This window comes from Apteryx mantelli, chromosome 16 (assembly GCF_036417845.1).
Source record: "Apteryx mantelli isolate bAptMan1 chromosome 16, bAptMan1.hap1, whole genome shotgun sequence".
In the NCBI taxonomy this organism is placed as follows: domain Eukaryota; kingdom Metazoa; phylum Chordata; class Aves; order Apterygiformes; family Apterygidae; genus Apteryx; species Apteryx mantelli.
In genome coordinates, this window is record NC_089993.1 from 1670139 (window position 1) to 1689035 (window position 18897).

At 51.5% G+C, this 18897-nt stretch overlaps 1 protein-coding gene across 1 annotated transcript in view; it reads right to left on the bottom strand.

Annotated features, from left to right (window-relative positions):
- Window positions 1-861: 861 nt before the first annotated feature.
- LOC106482405 (ankyrin repeat and fibronectin type-III domain-containing protein 1-like) overlaps window positions 862-18897 on the bottom strand; it is a 269112-nt gene continuing 251076 nt past the window's right edge. Inside the window, exons 10-23 of the mRNA XM_067306533.1 lie at window positions 18681-18778; window positions 16706-16796; window positions 13243-13350; window positions 12755-12854; window positions 11895-12027; window positions 10437-10556; window positions 9683-9898; window positions 8977-9143; window positions 8485-8635; window positions 7394-7562; window positions 6918-7084; window positions 6007-6217; window positions 4334-4992; window positions 862-2083 (exon numbers count right to left, since the gene is read on the bottom strand). Of these exons, the coding sequence (XP_067162634.1) occupies window positions 1796-2083; window positions 4334-4992; window positions 6007-6217; window positions 6918-7084; window positions 7394-7562; window positions 8485-8635; window positions 8977-9143; window positions 9683-9898; window positions 10437-10556; window positions 11895-12027; window positions 12755-12854; window positions 13243-13350; window positions 16706-16796; window positions 18681-18778 (2678 nt within the window). The 3' untranslated portion in view covers window positions 862-1795. The remainder of the gene's footprint in view (window positions 2084-4333; window positions 4993-6006; window positions 6218-6917; window positions 7085-7393; window positions 7563-8484; window positions 8636-8976; window positions 9144-9682; window positions 9899-10436; window positions 10557-11894; window positions 12028-12754; window positions 12855-13242; window positions 13351-16705; window positions 16797-18680; window positions 18779-18897) is intronic.

Genomic DNA, 18897 nt, shown 5'->3' on the forward strand with positions numbered 1-18897 from the left:
TGTTCCTGTGCCGCTTGTCTCCATGTCCCCTCGCAGTGTCTGCGCTGACGTCAATGGAGTGCTGTTGATTTGCACCAGCTGAGGGGTTGGCACATGATCTTCCCCTCTAGAGCGGCTTCGACGTGGGGCTGTGAAGGGCTTGTGCTGTGATATATTACTGTCCTTACAGCGCAGTGTGCTGTTGGCTCTCCCCAGCAAAACTAGGAATAAAGAACCTCTGAAGAGAGATGGCAGCAGGCAGCCCTCGGAGTGGCAGGCTGTGTGAACATGAAGCCACTGGCTTTGCACTGACACCAAGGCCCAGGAGGGTTTCAAACCCAGGCCTTGCCCTATTTAGGCAGGCAGAAGGGGACAGAGGCAGCTATTAAAGGAGCACCAGCAACATGAACCTCACCTGTGAAGGAAAACCATCCTTTTGCCTTGTTTAGTGCCACTAGTTTGAAAAATCTTTGACAGCTGTAATATCTAACTTCACCTTCCACACTCTTTTCCTTGCCTTTTTACTGTGTTGGAGGCTGCAGGACTGGATTAGCACATTTAACTGCATATTTGCAGATGCTTTGGCCCTACAACCACTGGGTTTCCAACAATGCAAAAAAGTGACTGACTTTGCATGCCAAAGCTTATTTTACTGGCTTACAAAGCATTGAAGCCCAGAAAAACATTTCTAACTTGCATTTTTCTCCTACACACATGATTTGCAAGTGTGTGTTAATGTAAACCTTAACTAAGTTGAAAGCATCCTATTAAATTCTCCTGGGAAAGTGAAGCCCAGCCTTTGAAATCAGAGCTAATGTGGGGAACTCAGGTTAAGGAAAGGGACACTATACATCAGGTCGCAAGAAGGAAAAGAGTGATACATTCTGAGCAGCAGTCATCTTTACTATGGACCACATTAGATCAAAAAAATAACCTTGTTAACAAGAGACCTAGTTGCTAACAAAATGTCATGCTATAGGACATACAAGAGAGGCCAATCACAATCACCAGAACAAAACGGCAACCAAGAGAGGAAAAGAAATCCCAAGGTGGTACTAAGTGTGTTGCAGTAGATGCCCTATAGCAAATGTTTAGTGGTGATACCAACACAGTTGTGTACATGTGTATGTGCGTGTGTGTGTCTGCATGGTTTCCTTTTGCCTTCAGAACAAATAAAAAGGGTCTTCATCTCATACAGAACTCCAGTGTCTCTAGCACAATTTTGTTTTTTAAGGAAAAAAAAATTCTTCCAAAAATTATGTGCAAGAATTGTTTCTCCAGGTACAGTGAAACGAGGACAGTCAGGAAAACAACCTTCTCTATGTTGTCCTTGTGAATTGCTCCCTCTCCTCATTAACATTACAACCGCACCCAGAAATCTTCTGTGGCTCTTCCTTCAGTGAATCCCAAACAAGGATTTTAAGGGGGGGGGGAAGAAAAGAAAAGAAGAGGAAAAGAAAAGTTAGGTATTGCTGTTTCTTCTTGTAATATTTTTCCACTCTTTCTCTCTCTCTCTCCCCTCCTTTCCCCTTAAAATGTTTACTTTCAAAAATTCCATTTCAGCAAAGATTCCTCCCAAGCTCTGAGGTCTCTGCACTCCACCCTTGTCTTCTGCAGTCAGAAAAACTGAGTCTTGATGTCTCTTTGGTTAAAAAAAAAAAACACAAACAAATAACACACAGCCCAGTATGATCCTATTCCACTCTGTGGACGTCTGATGAGAGGGTGTCTGTGTAAGAAGGAAGCATCAGAGACGAGCTGTTTGCTCATTGGAAGTTGAGGTCCCTCAAGTTTCCCCTGGTCAGCTCTCTTCCTCTCATACGGTGGTTGCTGGCCCATACTGGAACACCAGAGGGGAGGTTTCTTTGATCCGAACGTAGAACTGCCCCTCAGGCCAGGTAGTTTGGAGTGAGAGAGGCAAGAAGTCATCAGGTAGCCACTGCTCACTGTCATTGGATGCAAACACCAGTCCAAAGTGCTCCAGCTGCTCCTCACTGTAGCAGAGAGCGGCCATGCTGCCCAGCATGTTCCGGGAGACATCGTTCATCTCAAGCACCACAAGCTTCACTATCTCCCCAGCAGATGTCTGGTTGGTGATGTGCAGCTGTGGAAAGACAAAGGTGGGAGAGATGGATGGTAAGTGGGAGCAGCAAGGAAAATGGGAAGGGAGGGGAGTCACAAGAGCCAGGAGGCAGCAAATAGTGCATCCTGGAGAGTGAGAGGTGCAAAGGCAGCTCTCCACTGCCTGGGGGTGATTCTTAGGGTGGTGGAAGAACAGCACCAAAGGTGCTGATGTAAGAGAGGCAGGGGCAACTGAGGCAGCCCAGTCTGGAAGCTGTGTAACTACATATGTGCTGTGTCGAGGGGACTGGATGGTTTGTGTCAGGGCCACTGCTCAAGTACTGCTTTCTTTTCTCCACTGCACTTTCAGTTTTTGTTCTTACACCTTAATTCAACACTCTTGCATGTCTTACCTATGCCTCACCTGCGCTAGTCAGGTTGGCCCACCTTCCTATTACTCGCAGCCTTTAAAGGCTCAGTTTGCAATCTTGGCTCTGCTCCTGCAAACATTTAGGCATCTGTTTTAAGTCCCTCTTGTGAGCAGGATCCAGACCTTCAGACCAGGTGAACCACAGCTACTCTGCCAAATTAGTGGTATTGAGCTGAAGCCCCTCTGGGAAGCAGCACTAAATTTAGTCTTGTTCACAGACATTGTAGATGACACAAGATCCAGGGTTCTCCAACCAACAGCTATCTTTGCTCTCCATCATCTCTTTGTTGGGGACTGCCCTCTGAATCCTAAATAAGAACAAGAAAATGAGCTCATCTGTGCTCTGGCTGTTAATGACTGTCAGGAGCATGATACCTGACTTCAAAGGCCCTAAACCAGAACATTCATTCTCGCCTGGGCAAAATGACAGTTTCCTTTGGCACATCCATAAGGGTTTGTGGAGTGCTGCGAGGCAGTGCCCAGCAGGGTGGTCCGAATCCTCAGCCCACGTGAACCCTGCCAGCTCTGAACAATCATTAACAGGGCTCAGCTGATTTACGCCAGCCGAGGATCCTTTCCTTTGAACTTGGCTTTCTTCAAGAAGAACATCGTAAAACGCTTTCAAGCAGGCGTGTCCAGAGCTTTGCAACATCAAAAGCCATGTGGGCAACTCGCCAGGAACCCAAAGGCTGCACTTCAGTTGCACAGAAATCTATGGTAATTTTTCAAATGGAAAATAAATATTGCAAGTCAAATTTCCCTCTGCTTCTAATGTTCCTGTTGGGTAAAGAGAAACTGGCTATCAGAACTCCCCAGCAATGAAACCTTCAGGCCATCAGCTTTATCCTTTCTCCACAGTTTTATGGGTAAGCTGCACATTATACAGTGAGCACAGGGAATTTCAGAAGGGAGACTTCAACAGAGGAAGGAGCTTCATGGCTAGAAGCAAAGGAGGCTGCAGAGCCAGAAGGGGATCTGTTCCAAGATCCGTGGCATGGTACATGACCCTGCTCAGCCATGGGAGATCCAGCCTGGATGAACAAAGAGAGCAGGTGGAGAGGTAATCAGAGAGCTGAAGTGAGTCTGCTCTCAGCAGAAAAGCCCATTGCAGAACTGGAGAAGAAATGGTTTACATAAAGGCTCTTGTCGTCCCAAAGCTTGCAGCGAGTATGCAGTTTTTGCTGACATCTTTTAAGTGCTGGAAAAGGGCTCCCCCATACTCCTTTTCCCAAACACACACAGCTCAAGGGAGCAAAGCAGAGAAGACGTGGGCAGAAAAAGCTGTGGGAGAGGTTGTGGATGGGGCAGGACGATGACTGTGGGGCTTGGTCCAGTCTACTGGATTTCAGCCAGGAGGCTGAGGAGTTTGTGCCCCAGGACCCAGCAAGGAAAGCAGATCAATGTGACCTTGCTGGCCTTCTGCCCTCGGTGGCACTAACCTACTAGCAACCGCAGCTATCAGCTGGGGTGGGAGTTGCACTGGTTTGTGCCTGTAAAAGACCCTACTGGTTATTCCAATGGCCCTGGCCTGGCCCCCTCAGCAGCAGTGGCAGGGTGCTTGGGCTGAGCTATCAATCCCACTGAGCCATGCATCCCATCTTGCTTTGTTGCAAGCACTGCTGGGAACAGTGGGAACAACAGGGACCCCTCCATCACTACTGTGGGCACAGTGGGAAATGGGGCAGGAGCACTGAGGAGAAAAAGCCTTTTGTGAATGTCACACCAAGGACGGTGGAGGATGGAGAGAGCATTCCCAGGCTAGGAGGCACAGGAGCCCTCCTTGCCTGCCTCCCCTACCCCTGCAAGCTCGTTCTGTCTTGCCATGGCAGGGCTGTGCTGCTGCTCTGTGTGGAGCTCTGATACCTTGACACTAGTCTCTTTAGAGAGTCCGGTTTCATACTGAGGGCAGACCCGCAAGGTGACAGAGCCTGGCTTCTTTCCTCGGTTCACTAAGCATCCTTGCTGCTCTGGTGGCTCCTGGAAGCCCTGAGTCCATTCTGCTGAGCGTGTCCGGAAGACAGGCTCAGAGCTTTCCCCAGCTTGGCTGTGCTCAGGGCTCAGCGTGGAGCCAGTCCCCAGCCTGAGCAGGCTGCAGTGGCCTGCTGTCCTGCTCTCTGTTGGGGAGCTGTCAACGGAGCCAGGGCAGGATTTCCTGGCCACCTGGAAGAGCGGCTTGGGGAAGTCCAAGCTGCTGGTACGAACACAATAGGCCTGACGCTTCTCCGTGATGCGAAGCAGCTCAATCTGCCTGCTTGGCAGGACAAAGTCGCTGTCGTAGAGCTCAGGGGGTGGCCGTGGCTCCTCCGGAGGCAGCGGTGGGGTCTTGAGTTCATGGGTCTGCAGAACATCAGGGGCGCTGTCCCTGAGGGTGCGGGCAATTCTTCTGCTGCAGCATTCGGGCCCTGAGGAGGAGTAAACCAAGTCTAGCTCCTTAGGGCTTTGGGCCCTGCTGGAATCATAGTCACTGTCCGTGGCCAGGAACACCTCTGAGGAGCCCTCCTCATCTGACAACCCATGCAAGTCTACAAGGAACATAAGAGAAGAAAGCAGGGTCTTAGCACCTTGCTGTTGGCAACTGATGCTGATGGTTTGAGTGTGATTCTGAATCCAAGAAGACCCCAGGGGCATTATGCCCTTTCTGTAAACCTACACACATAGGGCTGCTCAGAGGTTGCCTCAGAAGGTCATGGCCAGATACATCCATGACCATGAGGGCACATACACACCCACTGCTTCTAAACTCCAGCTCTTACCTGACAGCAATTCTATCCAAATTTAGCCTGGGACCTAAAAAACAGTTTCCAACTCCCAGCTGGTTTCTCCTTGAACTGTAAGGTGGGAGAAGATCTGCTTGTGCAACTCCAGAGTGCTTGGGAAATGGCATTTCCTGACTGAAATCTCTAGTGCCAGCTTCTGTAAAAATTACCTCACCTTGATCCATAGAGTTTTCCAGCTCTTCTGGACTCCTGTCCAGCACTCAGTGGTCATGCTGGGCAGCACCCCCTGGACACCTGGGAAACACAGGCCTTTATCTCTGGCTCTGCATGTCTGTTGCAAGGCAGTGTTTGGACTCCTACCAGCTGAGTGGAGAAAACACTGCCAGGTTTTCATTCCTACGTACTGTTAAAATTGCTGCAGGACCCTGTGCCAACTGCAACACTGCGTGGTGGATTTCAGCCAGCATCCCACTTCTGCACCAAAGTCCCCCTCACACTTCTGATGCCATGTGGGTGACTGTGAGGGACACACCTGGCCCAAGAGCCAACAGCTCCTTCACAGTCGTGCAATCCCCCTCAGAAGCTTTGGTTCAGAGACCAGATCTAAAGCATTCTGGCGTGAGCTCTCAGCACTGAGATCTCCCAAAAGGACCGACTCTGTTCTGCCCATAATCCTGACATCAGCCCTGCCTGCACACCCATGCTCCCACTGCAGTGGGGTAGAGCAGGGTTACTGCAGTGTTCCCAGCTGCACAACATGCACAAGCAATCCTGTGAGCCCATCTGGCAAGGAGCTGGACAAAGCCTGGGGCTCCTTACCGGAGCTGAGCTTACGGCTTGTCTCTGGTGAAGGTGCTGGTGAGGGAAGGTAGTCTAGGTGGGACGAGGTGGATCGTATTTTCTCTTTCATTGTACTGCTAGATTCATTGAGGAACCCGGTGAGAGACACACCGCAGGAGGGCTGCTTGTACCGGGCATGTTGCAGGGCATCCATAATCCAGCGCATCTCACGCCAGATCTCCTCCATTTGCTGCCAAAATAAGAAATAAAGGATCCCTTTTAAAAAGCAAAGAAACAACAATAAAAAATCCACAGCAAAACACAGGCTGTCCCCACACACCTTTCCCAAGAGGTGAAAGCTGCAGTGGGAAACCACTGAGTCAGTAGATCCAAAGATACTTCTCCCAGGTGGGAAGATACAGCTTCAATCACCAGAGAGCAACCTGGTGACCCTGCCTGAGCAGGGGGGTTGGACTAAATGACCTCCAGAGGTCCCTTCCAACCTCAACCATTCTGTGATTCTGTGATTCTATTTAGCAGGATCTGCCTGCCACAGAGGCAGGGATGCTGGAAAAGAGGGCGAAGCATGACGTGCTCTTTTGCAAGTCTATCCCAGAACGAACTTCCAGGCCCCAGTCTAGTAGGGCTGGAACCCACAGAGCAGGAGCATCAGGCTCTCTGATTAGGATTTTTAACATCATTATTACAGCAAAAAGTTGTTAGATGAAGCCCTGGCTGCTGCTCCCTGCCTATCTGCCATGTCAAAGAAACACTGTGAGCTTACAGCAGAGAATACCAGCAAACAACTACAGAGGGGATGTTTCTGCAGCTTTTCAGGGGCACAACTCTCCTGGCAGTGGTATGGCCACGTCTCGTAGGGCACCAGGGTACCATGGTAGCAAGGCAATGCTGAGCCTGTCTTACTCCCAGCATGCCCCTCCTCTGTGTACCTGGATGTAGTCCTGAACCTGCTGGTGCCTCTGTTTCGCTGTGGTGAGCTCCGCATCAGAGAAGGCCTCCCTGAGGCTCTGCTGAGAGAGGAGAGACTCCAGTTCCAGGAGGGCAGACACCTGGCAGTACTGGGTGATGAACTCCCGGTCGTATGTGAAGAAGTGGACTGAAAAAAAAAAAAAAAAAAAGAGGTAGGGTGGAGAAAGAAAAATATCAGGCCCCTTGCTATGGATGCCCTGCTCCATCCTCATGAGTCCCAGCTCTTGCCCTCCCACCCAACACAGGAAGGAGGCACTGCTCTCTTCTAACCTATGTGAGAAAGCTAGGGAACCCTGAACATCCCTCGTCTCTGCCTTGATGGAGGTGATGGAGCATCAGCCCACTTCACCAGCCCTTCCCAAGCATTGGGAGGTCTTGCAGAAAAAGGAGACAGGCAAGAAAGAGTTTTGGCAGTGTGGGTCATTTCTCTTCTCACCTAACTCAAAGATCTGCAGCGGCAGTGTGAGGAAGCCAGAACGAGGGGTATAGGGATTGTTCTGGCCTGGAGCAGTGCAGACATCGTCCGATGGAGGCAGCAGCAGGAGGAAGGAGACCTGACCCCCAAAGTCCAGCACTTCTTGGCTGTACAGACGGAAGTCTTTGGCCTGCAAGAGCCCATCCAAAAAACACTACATGTTAGAGCTGCAAATGTCACTGGTGCAAAATCCAGCTGTCCTCTGTACAAGGTCCAAACACTGCCAGGCATGGGGGAAGCCACTACGAGCATGCCTGCTTCTGATGAGATGGGGCTCTCCACTGAGTCCTCATCCATAGTGGAGTCATCAGTGACCATCCTCAACTGGGAGTCACTGCTACTTCAGCAAACTGTCATCCACAGACCCCTTTCTACTGCAATAATCCAGACATCTTCCTTTCTCCCTTATTTCTCCTAATAGTCTCTAAACTACTGGTCAAAGTCCATCTCTTTACAACAGGGTCTCAGAGAAGACCCTCCAGAACCACCACTGCTGTTCTCAACTCCACTCAGTAAGGTGCTTTCAAAGTTATCCAGCCAGAAGCATGTGTCTCTGTCACTGGAGCTGGTGGGAACCTTCCCATGTTTATTTACAGTGTGGTGAAAAAGTAATTTTTTCCTATGCAGTCTGGCCCAGTGGGCTACAACTCCTTCCCAAAGCTGGCTAGTAACCTTCCTATTTCTAAGGGGCAGAGGTAGGCTTGTCTTGCGCTGTAAGAGCCGAGCCAATGACCAAACCACATTAAGGCACTGGCAGGCAATAATGCAAACCCAGATTTGACATTTATGCTCAAAGTACAGGTGAGGGTAAGACAAACAGCTCCTGTGAACACACTGTCCTTGGCTTTCAGGGATCTGTCCCATATATGCTCACTGAACACCACTTGCCTTCTATTTGCATGGGACAAAATGATAGTCAATGCTTTAAGTCTCCAAAGAGGGGGTTGTTCCATCTCTGGAGGCTCTGGTACCCTGCCTATCACAGCGACAAGCATGGTGCTACACAGCCATTTCCTCTCTCTCATCCCCCAGACTTCAGCTCCTGCCCATACCTCTTGCAACGGGATGTTGACCAGGGTCATCAGCTCCTTGATGGCTACTTGGAGCTCCTGAAAGAAATGGTTCTGGGATGTCTCAGCCTCTGGCTCTGTGGGAACAGGCTCGTTCATGCTGGCCATCCTCTGCAGCCATTCCCACTCCTCCCTGGAGAAGGGCAGAGAAAGAAACATGCAGGAGGGAGCACCTTGGGGTAGCCCTGAATACATAATCACTATGAAAGCTAGGTTTGTTCAGCTGTTCCCCCCACATGGAGTATCCCAAGGGAAGCAGAAGCTGAGGTTGTAGCAAGGGACCTTGGTGTGGTCCAGCTCTAGACTGCCCTGCGTGGCAGGGAGGGTGGTTGAAAGGGACTATTAAGCTCCTTCCAGAAACCCAAGAAAAGATGCGGCAGGCAGCTGCAAGGAGTGTTTTCAGGCTGGAGTAGACATAGAAGCCTGTCTGCCAAACAAAACTGCCCTGAGTGAATCTGCCCTGCAAAGCCCCACCTGGAAATGTTGGGGTTGGAGCGTATCTTCACGTGGCACAGGATGTTGGGGAGCCGCTCTGGCACCAGCACTCGGATCTGATCCACAGCGCTACAGAGCTTCAAGTAGCCCAGGTAGAGGCCAGGGGAGAGGGCATGGCTGCTCCTCCGGTGGTAAGCCAGTTTGTCCTGAGGAGAGAGGACACTGCTGTAGAAAGCAACCCCTTGCAGTAGACTCTCTCTCTTGTCCTCATTCTGGGTGCCATGATGTGGCCAGCCCAGATGGCAGAAGTAAAGTGGCAGAACAGGTACAATCTGATGTTGCTAAGATGAATCCTGCAGCCAGTCTGAAGTGTCCACTCAAAGTAACGGTGTTTGTGCAGGCTGGCTGAGCGCAGCTATTCCTCTGCCAAATTCTGCTGCCGGCCAGGACCAAACCTTCGATGGCCTGGGCTCTGCTTTGTCCTTTTCAGCCTGACAGGGAGCAGGAAGCTCTGGCAGTCTCACAAAGGAGCCCGTTGTCAGGCATCCAGCCCCACACTGCAATCCCCTGCCATTCAAACAATGTCTGACAGGCTAGAAAAGGGAAGCAAAAGGAGCAGCTGGAATAAAAGAGCTGGACAAACACATGGGAAAAATGACTGTACCAGCACAGCCCCTGAGCTGCTGACTGGGACGAACTCCTCTGCCTCCCACTCTACCCGTTCCCTCGGCAAGGCAGCAGACACCTGCACTGTGATCAGTAGCGTATCCAGAGCAGTGGGCTCTTCTGGGGAGGACACGGACTTGCGGCTCGTCTGCAGCTTGCAGATGGGAACCCAGCGGACGCTCTCAAAGGTCTGGTTGGTTTTCACCTCCTTCAGGGTCACGATGAGGATGTTGCCCTGCTTGTCTTTGATGGGCTCAAAGAAGACCTGTCCCAGGTCCTGGATTCCCAGCAGCCCCTTTGTGCACAGAGAAGGAGCAGGAAAAAAAGCAACAGGTCAGGGAACATCATCGAGGCATTGCATTCTGCAAGGTCTGAGAGGGCAGGAACACAACAGGGCAAGTGGTCTTACCTCTCTGACTGCTGGAAATCAGCCTCTCCTGGCAAAGCACAACACTGAAAATTGCATTTCCCTCTGCATCCGGAGATTTTTCTTTAGTCTGATACCTAATTATCCCAGTGACTGGGGACATGTCAATGAAGACAAGGCAAAGGCATCTAGTATTGCTGCTGACCTACCCACCCCTTTTGCCAGAATATGGCCTGGTTTAGCAGAATGGGCATATGTGCCCTTCTGCTATTGTGACCAGGGCTGGCAGAAGCTGGAGATCTTCCTGGATGCAGAGCGTCCATGTGTTGCTCCAAAGGGATCCCTGGTCACAGTGGCACCCACAAAGGCATTTCTGCATCTCCACAGCTGGTGTGAGTTGTGCTAGGCAGCTTGGGATGGGAGGGGCTGCGCTCTTACTCTCATGCTCCTCCACACCTCTCCTCACCTGCATTTGCGAGGTGGCCAGCAGCATCTTGAAGCGTGTTTGCAGAATGCAGGAACAGGATGACTGGGAAACGGTGACACACTGACGTAGCCATAGGATCTCATCCCACATGCATGACACCTGCAGCACACCAAACAGGCCATGATCACCACTCAAGCCTCCCCCTGGTTGTGGCTAGTTGAAGCTGGTTCACACAAAGGTATTTTGGGGAAATCTATTTTTCTTTCCATGTGAACTGCATCAGGAACATGCACATGTACTTATCACCTTTTAGCATCAGGAGTGTGATTTCGTATGCCACATGCACCCATTTAGCCCAGAGATGCCTCCAGAGTCTGTACCCAGAGGAAGAGCTGTGCTGTGTCCGCCCAGATATCTGACTTTATCTAGGAGTGAGACCTTTTCAAGTTTAAATAGAAGATAGCCAAGAGGTGGCTTCTCTGTCAGTAGATAAGAATCATCCAGCAAGAGCTCAGTTTGGGCCTAAGCTCCCCATCTGCCCTTTTTGGTAAGTCTAGTAATAGCTAAAGATGACCCAGCAGCACCTTATATGTCCTGCTCTTTATAGAAATTTATAGCTGTTGCAACAAAATGCTGTGGTGAAACAGTTAAATAAGCAAATGCCAAGTGTCTTTGCAGAGAGGCAGTGCAGCAGCACACACATGCACTCAGTGGCACACAGCCTGCCCAAAGCAGCATCCGAATCACCCACTGCAAGCAAAGGCTGTGTCTGTCTCCCAGATTCAGGCTTTAAGGGGCTTGGGTGGAAACATCTTTCTCCAGTGGCTTCTCTGTCCATGCAGAGCCCAGGCTAGCTGCAAGGCTGTGAGCTGCTTGTGCTGCAAAGCCCCAGCACCAGGGCATCAAGTTGCTGATGACAAAAGGACAGCAGTGGTGCAAGTTAAGAGCTTGGTTCACCGCTGCCCTGTGACTCTCACACTGTGACAAGCTCTCGGCAGTGCTCTGCCATGTGGAGCACATGAGGGCAGCAACACAGAGGAGGTCCCAGAGGCAACGTCGGGAAGCCCAGGAGCTGCCAGATGTTCTGTCGTCTGGTGTGAGTTACTGAAGTAGCTCTCGCTTACTTCATCCACCTAGGGTGTTCACTAACATGGTGCAGCTGTTCCCAGCCCCACTACATTTGAGCTCCCTGGAGAAATCCAGCCAGCCCAGGGTAAAAGCTCTGCAGTGCTCAATGCACAATGGGTACTGCTGCCTGTGCTAACCGGTGGAGAAAGGAGACTGGCCAAGCATTTACCTGCACTGAAGAAGGGTGGAGAAGCACCAGGTAAGGTACTGCAATGAAGGTGGTCTGCACACCATGACACATTTGGAGGACACAGAGTGCTCTGCCCTCATCTCACTGGTGTCTGGGGTGGTGGCCAGTAAGACAGACACGGGCTGCAACAACTGCTGCTGTGCCTCCAGTGCATAGGACAGGGCCCCTGGGCCAGTTACCTTGGTAAACCACAGAAAATCCTGCATGAGCAGGCAGGAGTAGGTGTCATCTATCTCCACTACTGGGATCTGATCTTCGTGGGTCACCAGGATGTTGTCATCCTTGTAGAAGACGGCTGTCAGGTAGAGACCCCTGTGGGGGGAGAAAAGGCAGATTTGGAGGGTTGCTCCTGGCTGCTGGCTTTATTTCCAAAGGGCTCTCTCTCAAGGGCAGAGGAGATATCCTGATCCAGGGTATGAACGCTTCTTTGACAGCCTCATGGGCAGCAGAGTGGCAAAAAGGTGTGTGCCTGATATGGGAACAGGCAAACAGCAGCACAAACTGTAAAGCAGTGCTGTCAGCAATGCAAGGCTGGCCAATGCCAGCGGCAGGTCTCAGTGGCCAGCCATGAGGGAGGGTGGCTGGGGGCATAGGCCTGCTTTGGAGGCAGGGAGACATCTGGAGGCTGAGCACAAAGATGGGTGGAGGGAGGGTGGCTGGGGTCTAGAGGAGGGAAGGACACTGGGTGATGCTTGGGATGGTGTAAGGGGTTGTAGGGCACCGAGTGCAGCTAGGCTGGCCTGGGAGCTGCTGGCTGAATGGAAATGACAGTGGGAGAGACCCTAGATATCAAGGGAGACACATGTAATTTCTGAGCAATGATCCTGATCCCCACTGACAGTGCTGAGGGAGGTTGCTAGTGTGGCACCTCCAACCTGGAGCAGCAGCCAGCTCCCCCAAACAGGCTCACTTCAGGCAGGGACCCATGTCTGAGCACCCTGCAACACACCCCACAGCTCCTTGTCATGCCCAGGCTGGGCAGCCCTACAACCCTGATGAAAGATGAGCTCTCCAATGCCCCCATGCATGAGCCTCTCACCGCTTCAGGGTCTTGAGAAACTTGCTGCCAGGGTGGAAGAGGTGTTTGAGGCTCTTGGAGACCGAGTGTTTCCTGCTCTGTGGCTGGTTCTTGCAGGGCTCTGGGAAAGGGAGAGCAGAGGATGCTAGAGCATGAGCTGAAGCATGGGGCACTGAACACAAACCCTGGGAGTGCTGGCTGCTTGGGCTGTGATGCCAGTGTGACCAAACCGAAGCTTCTCGTAGTGCCTGCTGGGAACTGGGAACCTCACAGGCCTGGACACACTGAGAGGCCAGTGCCATGGTGAGGCTGGTCCTTTCTGCATGAGGGGAGCTGGGTGCAGTTTCTTCTGCCTGCCTGCCTCCTTGCTGTGCTCTGTCTACTCCAGCCCCTCAGATCACACCACAACTAGCCCTGTGGGCCTGGCTGGCTGCCTCCACCCAACCTTCCCCTTGGGAGCAGCAGGGGACACCCCAGGACTCTGCACTGTCCTGCAGACCCAGGCTCACCATGGCAAACGCAGTGCTGGTGGACAGTCTTCACCTGGCTGAGCAGATGGTCCAAAGCTTCGGCCTGCCCCCTTCGCCGTGGGGCCCTGCCATCGTACTCCCGCCAGTCTGCGGAGAAAGGTCCAGCGTTACTCCCTGGCACCCCTCGCTGGGGAGGCTGCTGCCACCTCTAGCACCGAGCTGCATCGCCAGCTCCTTCAACCCACAAGGTTGCTCTGAGGAGAAAGGTCTTCCTGTCTCTTCTTCCCTGTGGCACGTAACCTCCTGGCAGCCCCATTGATGTGTCCCACAGGCATAGTATGGTAGAGCATGGCAGCTGTCATGGGTCCTGAGGATCTACAGCACCTATGGGTGGGCTGGGCTTTGGGAGAGGCTAGGTTTTGTCCTCTTCTTCTTACCCATGGAAGATCAACACTATCTATCATCTGAAAGAAGGGACAAACCTGGCCTTGCTGCCTTCTGTGCAGCACTGTGTGCTGGCACCAGCTCCAAGAGCCAACTGTTTATTTTAATTCCAGAAACTCTAAAAGAAGAAAGGGGGAGATGCAACACAGATCCACCTCTGCTAACAGGCAGGACCAGGCAAGCCCTGGACGCATGCTGCATGTTTTGGGACCCACCAGAAATATGTCCTGTTGCAGAGGTACAGTAGCTGAAGCGTAGGAGAGTTGGGGCTCTGAGCAGCACCCATTGGGCCAGCCACCCGGCAGCAAGCAGCAGCACTTGCTGCTCACCAGCAAGCTGGAACTGGACAGCAGTGGCCAGCTGGAGGAGATGACAAATGTAAACAACAAAGTCATATCTGTTCCTGCTGCTCTTCACTGGTCTTAAAAAAATGCAAATTCTTTCTAGTGTCTTCCTCCGGGTCTTTCCTGGAGCTGAAGTTTTCTTCAGGCAAGTGTCAAGAGCTGAACTCACCTAGATAAATATATAAATAAGTTCTCTAGCCAGATCCATCCAGTTTTGAGGTGGCAGCAGAGCCAGAAGACGGGGCACGGGGTCTGAGGGCTCTTTCACATTAGCTTTACCTTAATTGCTTTAAACACCCCCCATCCTGCCTGCTGCTGTTTTCCATGGAAAGTTCAGCTCTGTTAACTTTGGCTGTGATGTGCCACTATTTTTAGGAGCTTTAAAAACACCCAGGGAGGTGCCTGACTATATTCTGCTGGGCCAGGGAGGGATCTTTACTGAAGGAAGAAATATTAATGCAGATAAAAATAAAAAACCAGTCACGTCTGATTCGCTTCGGCTTCACTCTGTACCTACACCATGTGGATCTTGTTCACAGAGAACTTGACCTGTGCTGGACTGCAAAGGGGCTTTAAAGTGGGTGCAAACATAATTGACACCCACTGCCAGAACAGCGTAAAGCCAGCTTAATGTAAATGTTGGTGTAGGCTCACTATACACATTAAGATATATGTATTACACATTAAGATATATGTATTTGTGTTCCTTTCCCTATAGGTGCTATAATGCTTGTGTATCTATAGCTAGATCAAGATACTGTTTCTATATATAGTGTGTATGCATCCAGACCTAGACCCATCTCCATTTACATATTTCTAGACATACATCTTGATCTGTACACAGCTTGTTAGCCACTAGCAGACAGCTCCATCATGATCTGTACAGAGCAGCCTGAACAGCACACCTGATCCCATGCTGCAAATGCTACGGCAAAGACCACGCTGATGGCTGCAAGTCTAGCCCTCTGACAAGCTGAATCTGTTGCCTGGTGAGATGAATTCAGCCTGCCAGCCACATACATTGTGATTCAGCTGTTAATTACATGTTCACTGACTATTTTTCCCACAGGACCTCTGCCCCATGCACTCCACGAGACAGCCAGTGCTCAACTGATGAGGAACTCTGTTTTGCCCCCTCTGCAGTGATCAACATGCCAAGCCTTGCTTACAGCATGCTGCTCAGACCCTGCTCTCAGGACAGAATTATCCATTCGCCCTCGGGTTTTCTGTGCAGCTTTTCACATTCCAAAAATATGAATCCATTCACTTTTCACCCTATTTCTGTGCCATGATAGACTATCACCTGAGGCACAGGAAGAATGAGGGCAAAGATGGCCTCTAATTGCCGTGTCCCATTTGAAGTCTGTTCTCCAGAGCGCTTATCGCTCTTTACATGCCACAAGAATGCTGCACCTCTGCCTTGCAGCCTCCCAGGTTGGCAGGAAACACAGTTTGTGTCTTGTTGCGAATGTTTAAGTGAGGTGTCCAGGGAGGTGGAAGTGAGGGGCAGAGGCCAGCACTGATTCAAGGTCTTCGACTCTTTCTCTTTGCGCAGTCCCTCGTGCCTCACTCATGGCACTCCTTCCCACTCCCGCCACAAAATGAGGCAGGGAACCAACAGCCCGCACTACCCTTTATTTCCCAACTCTGATTCAGCCGCAACAAATGGTGTTAGCAGTAACTTTACTGTAATGCAGACGCACAGGGAGACTGAATTAAGGCAGCAGAGACAACAGGCCTATGCTTCACCCTTTCAGGCTGCTCTTTCCAATTTATTTCTCTTGGCCTGTCTTCCTGAATGTTCTGGGGCTGTCTTGTTTGAATTGGAATTGGGTGCTTTTTTTCCCCATGTGTCCTGGTGCCAACACGGGGAGGCGACCGCTGACAGCCCAGAGAGAACTGGTCTCTGGTCCAGCAGGCAACCCCATCCCAGCTGAGCACTGGGGAAAATGCAAGTCTGCGAGCCCTGCAGGGCTTCGTGGGGCAATGGCATACTGCAGTGCTGCAGGAGGGCTCCTGGGCCCGCTGGCATGCAGGGCTGGGAGAGGTCTGAGTACTGAGGTCATGAGGAGGGATCTCCAGAGGCTGTGGCTGGTGCATCCTGACACATCTCTCCTCAACATAGGCAAACAGTGATTTTGCCAGAGCTTGGCCACTTTGGGGAAGATTTCATTGACCCCATAAGCAAATTCCTCCTCCTAAAAGCAGCCCCCTGCTAAATTACAAACCTCTGCTAAAAAGCAGAGTGGTGTTTTCCCTTCCCAGAAAGAAAGCTGCTGCACTTTTTCCTTTTAATTGAAAAAGCAAAATACTCTCTCTCCTAGCTTCCTTCTTAAGAATGGCTGATCCATGCGGCCTAAAATCATTTAACTTTCACCAGGCAGCCAGGAACATTGCAAGCTAAAAAGTTCATTTATATTTGGCAAAGTTCCTATCAGTTGAAGGCAGCATCACCCAAAGGGAAGTCTTTATTTACAAGGTACCGCAGCTCTGCCTACAAACACAGCCTCCCTCCCTAGGTCTAAGGCCTCACTTGAACATCCATAACGCTCAGAATTTCAGAATCTGTGCCTCTGGCCTAGAGGCCATTATGCACTCTCCCAAAAGCTGAAGGACCCTCAGTGTCCCAGAGCAGGGAGCCTTGGCATCCCCAAATCCCCTCCATCCCAAGCACTGAGGTAGAGGCTCCCACATGCACTCCCAGTTGTACTTACTTGAGGGGATAGCAAAAGGGGGTACTGAGGTTTGCGGGGGGCCCCAGCCCTTCATGTTGTAGGCAGACACCTGGACGTAGTAAGCTGTGCCCTGAAAAGAGGGAAGTAGCACTCAGTACCACTGGCACCTCTCCCCATCTTATGTGTGCGAGGAGGTGGAGGGCATTGCTCCCTTCCTTTACCTCCCCCAGTGCATCACGAGGAGTATTAAAGTGTGACCTAATACCCCAGATCACATGCATTGACTTCCCCTTCTCTCCCTGTAGCAGCAGAAAGCTCTTGTTATCAGACCCTCGAGAATCAGCATGGCTCAGGCAGGTGTTTTGGGGGGAGGAGGAGGCAGGATGAGATACTCTGTGAATGCCCAAGTGCTGGGAAATGCTTCAGCCTCAGATCCTTGGGCTTCTGTGGCACAGTGGTGTAGCAGAGCTGGCTTCCCAGTTAGGGTGTGCAAGGATCCTGAGGATGGAGAGTTGGCCCAATGCTTTCAAGAGCTTGTGGCACCAAGATGGTGATTAAAGGCCTCTGATTAAGGCTCAGTCAAGCTGCCAGATGTTCCAAGACCTCAAGGCACTCATGAACACAGATGGGAGCCCGCGAAGCAGCTTTGAAAGCATGATTGATGGGCCTTGTGCGAGATTCTTCCAGCAGCACCGCTCAGGCCTGCTGCTCGAGCCCCATTGTGTAGCGCACCAGAGCTGCTCTCCTGCCTGACAGCAGCTCTGTCTCTCCTTCCCGTGCTGTGACACTTCTGGCTTCTCTAAGCCCTTCTAATCACATCTAAGTCTTCCTCCCCTCTGTGACCTTGCCATCCCTCCCGTTCTGTCCTGGATCTTCAGTGCTGCACCTCCCACATAAGTGCTATCAATCATCCATTCTCTGTCTCTCCCACCTTCACCCCTACAGCTTGCCTCCACAGCTAGCCTCTCTCAGGTCCTCACTTCAGACTGCACCACAGCTCCCATCCCAAGGCACAGCTCTTGCTGAACCCAGCCACAGTGTACAGCAGGGCTAACCACCCAGGCTCGACTACAAGAGATTTTGCGATGGCAATAACCTTCCCCAGGACTTTAACATTTGCCTTTGGTGCCACTCTTGGGGGGCAGCCCGTGCAGCACCACATGATGATCCAGGTTTGTCCAAACTCCGTTACACTACTTCAGTCTGCAGTTCTCCCTACCCAATTCCTCATCCTACTGCAGTTTCCTTATAAGATGAGAGTTACCATGCCCACCTCATCTGCCCCACAAAACATGCTGGCAGCAGGGACCTGCTCCAAGGCTCTGCTCCAGTGTGTGTGCATGGAGAAGGACTGCAGCCCGCCAGGAAGGGGACAGCTGACAGGCAGCCTGGGCCCTGCAGTTCTCAGAGAGATAAAACGGTGGGGAGCCCTGGCCCAAACCAGCCTGTGACCTTGTTAAGCTCTCAGAGATGGAAATGGGCTGATTCTCCTCTCCAATTAGCTATGGAGCTGGTGAGAGGGTTTGATCTTTGCAGGTCGCAGAGGAACAAGTTGCTGATTTATTGGCCAGGAGGAGCGTGGGTGGAGACAGGAGCGGGGCAGGGGATAGAGGATAAATCAGATGCCTAGTGAATGGGCCTGTTTTCCCTTTCACTTGAGAACTCCCTAGACACTGTTTGCAAGGGATTTCCCTACTGCCAGCACTGGTTCTCACAAAGGCAGTCACGGCCATGTGGGGAAAGACAGACACCTCTCCTGGTCCCAAGCTCTTAGCTGTTCAGTGACTGTGCAGAAAATTTCATGCACAAGGCAATAATTCTATTTCTCCTGCTTGAAGAGATGAACCATTGCCTCCCAGCATTCAATTTGGTGAAAGACAGGCCACCTATGCCAACCAGCAGCTGCATGGGCTGCACCACAGCCAACAGCTTTGGCCTGGCTGTGAACTCTCCCCTTTCTTCTCCACCCACAGCCCAGATCCCCACCAGCAGCCGAGGTGCCCTGACAACTCACCGACATGAGTCCCCGGATGGTGAAGTGCAGGTTTTTCAACTTGTCTATCACAGCCTCTCCCAGTGGCGGTGAGAAGGTGGGGGAGCAGCTCCACTCAACTGAAATGAAAGAGAGCCCCATGCTGCCACACATCCCCAGGCAGCCTCAGCCATGTGACCCTGGGCAGCCTCAGCACCAAGGTCAGAGAAGGGGAGACTGCTGGGGTGGCTGCAGTGTC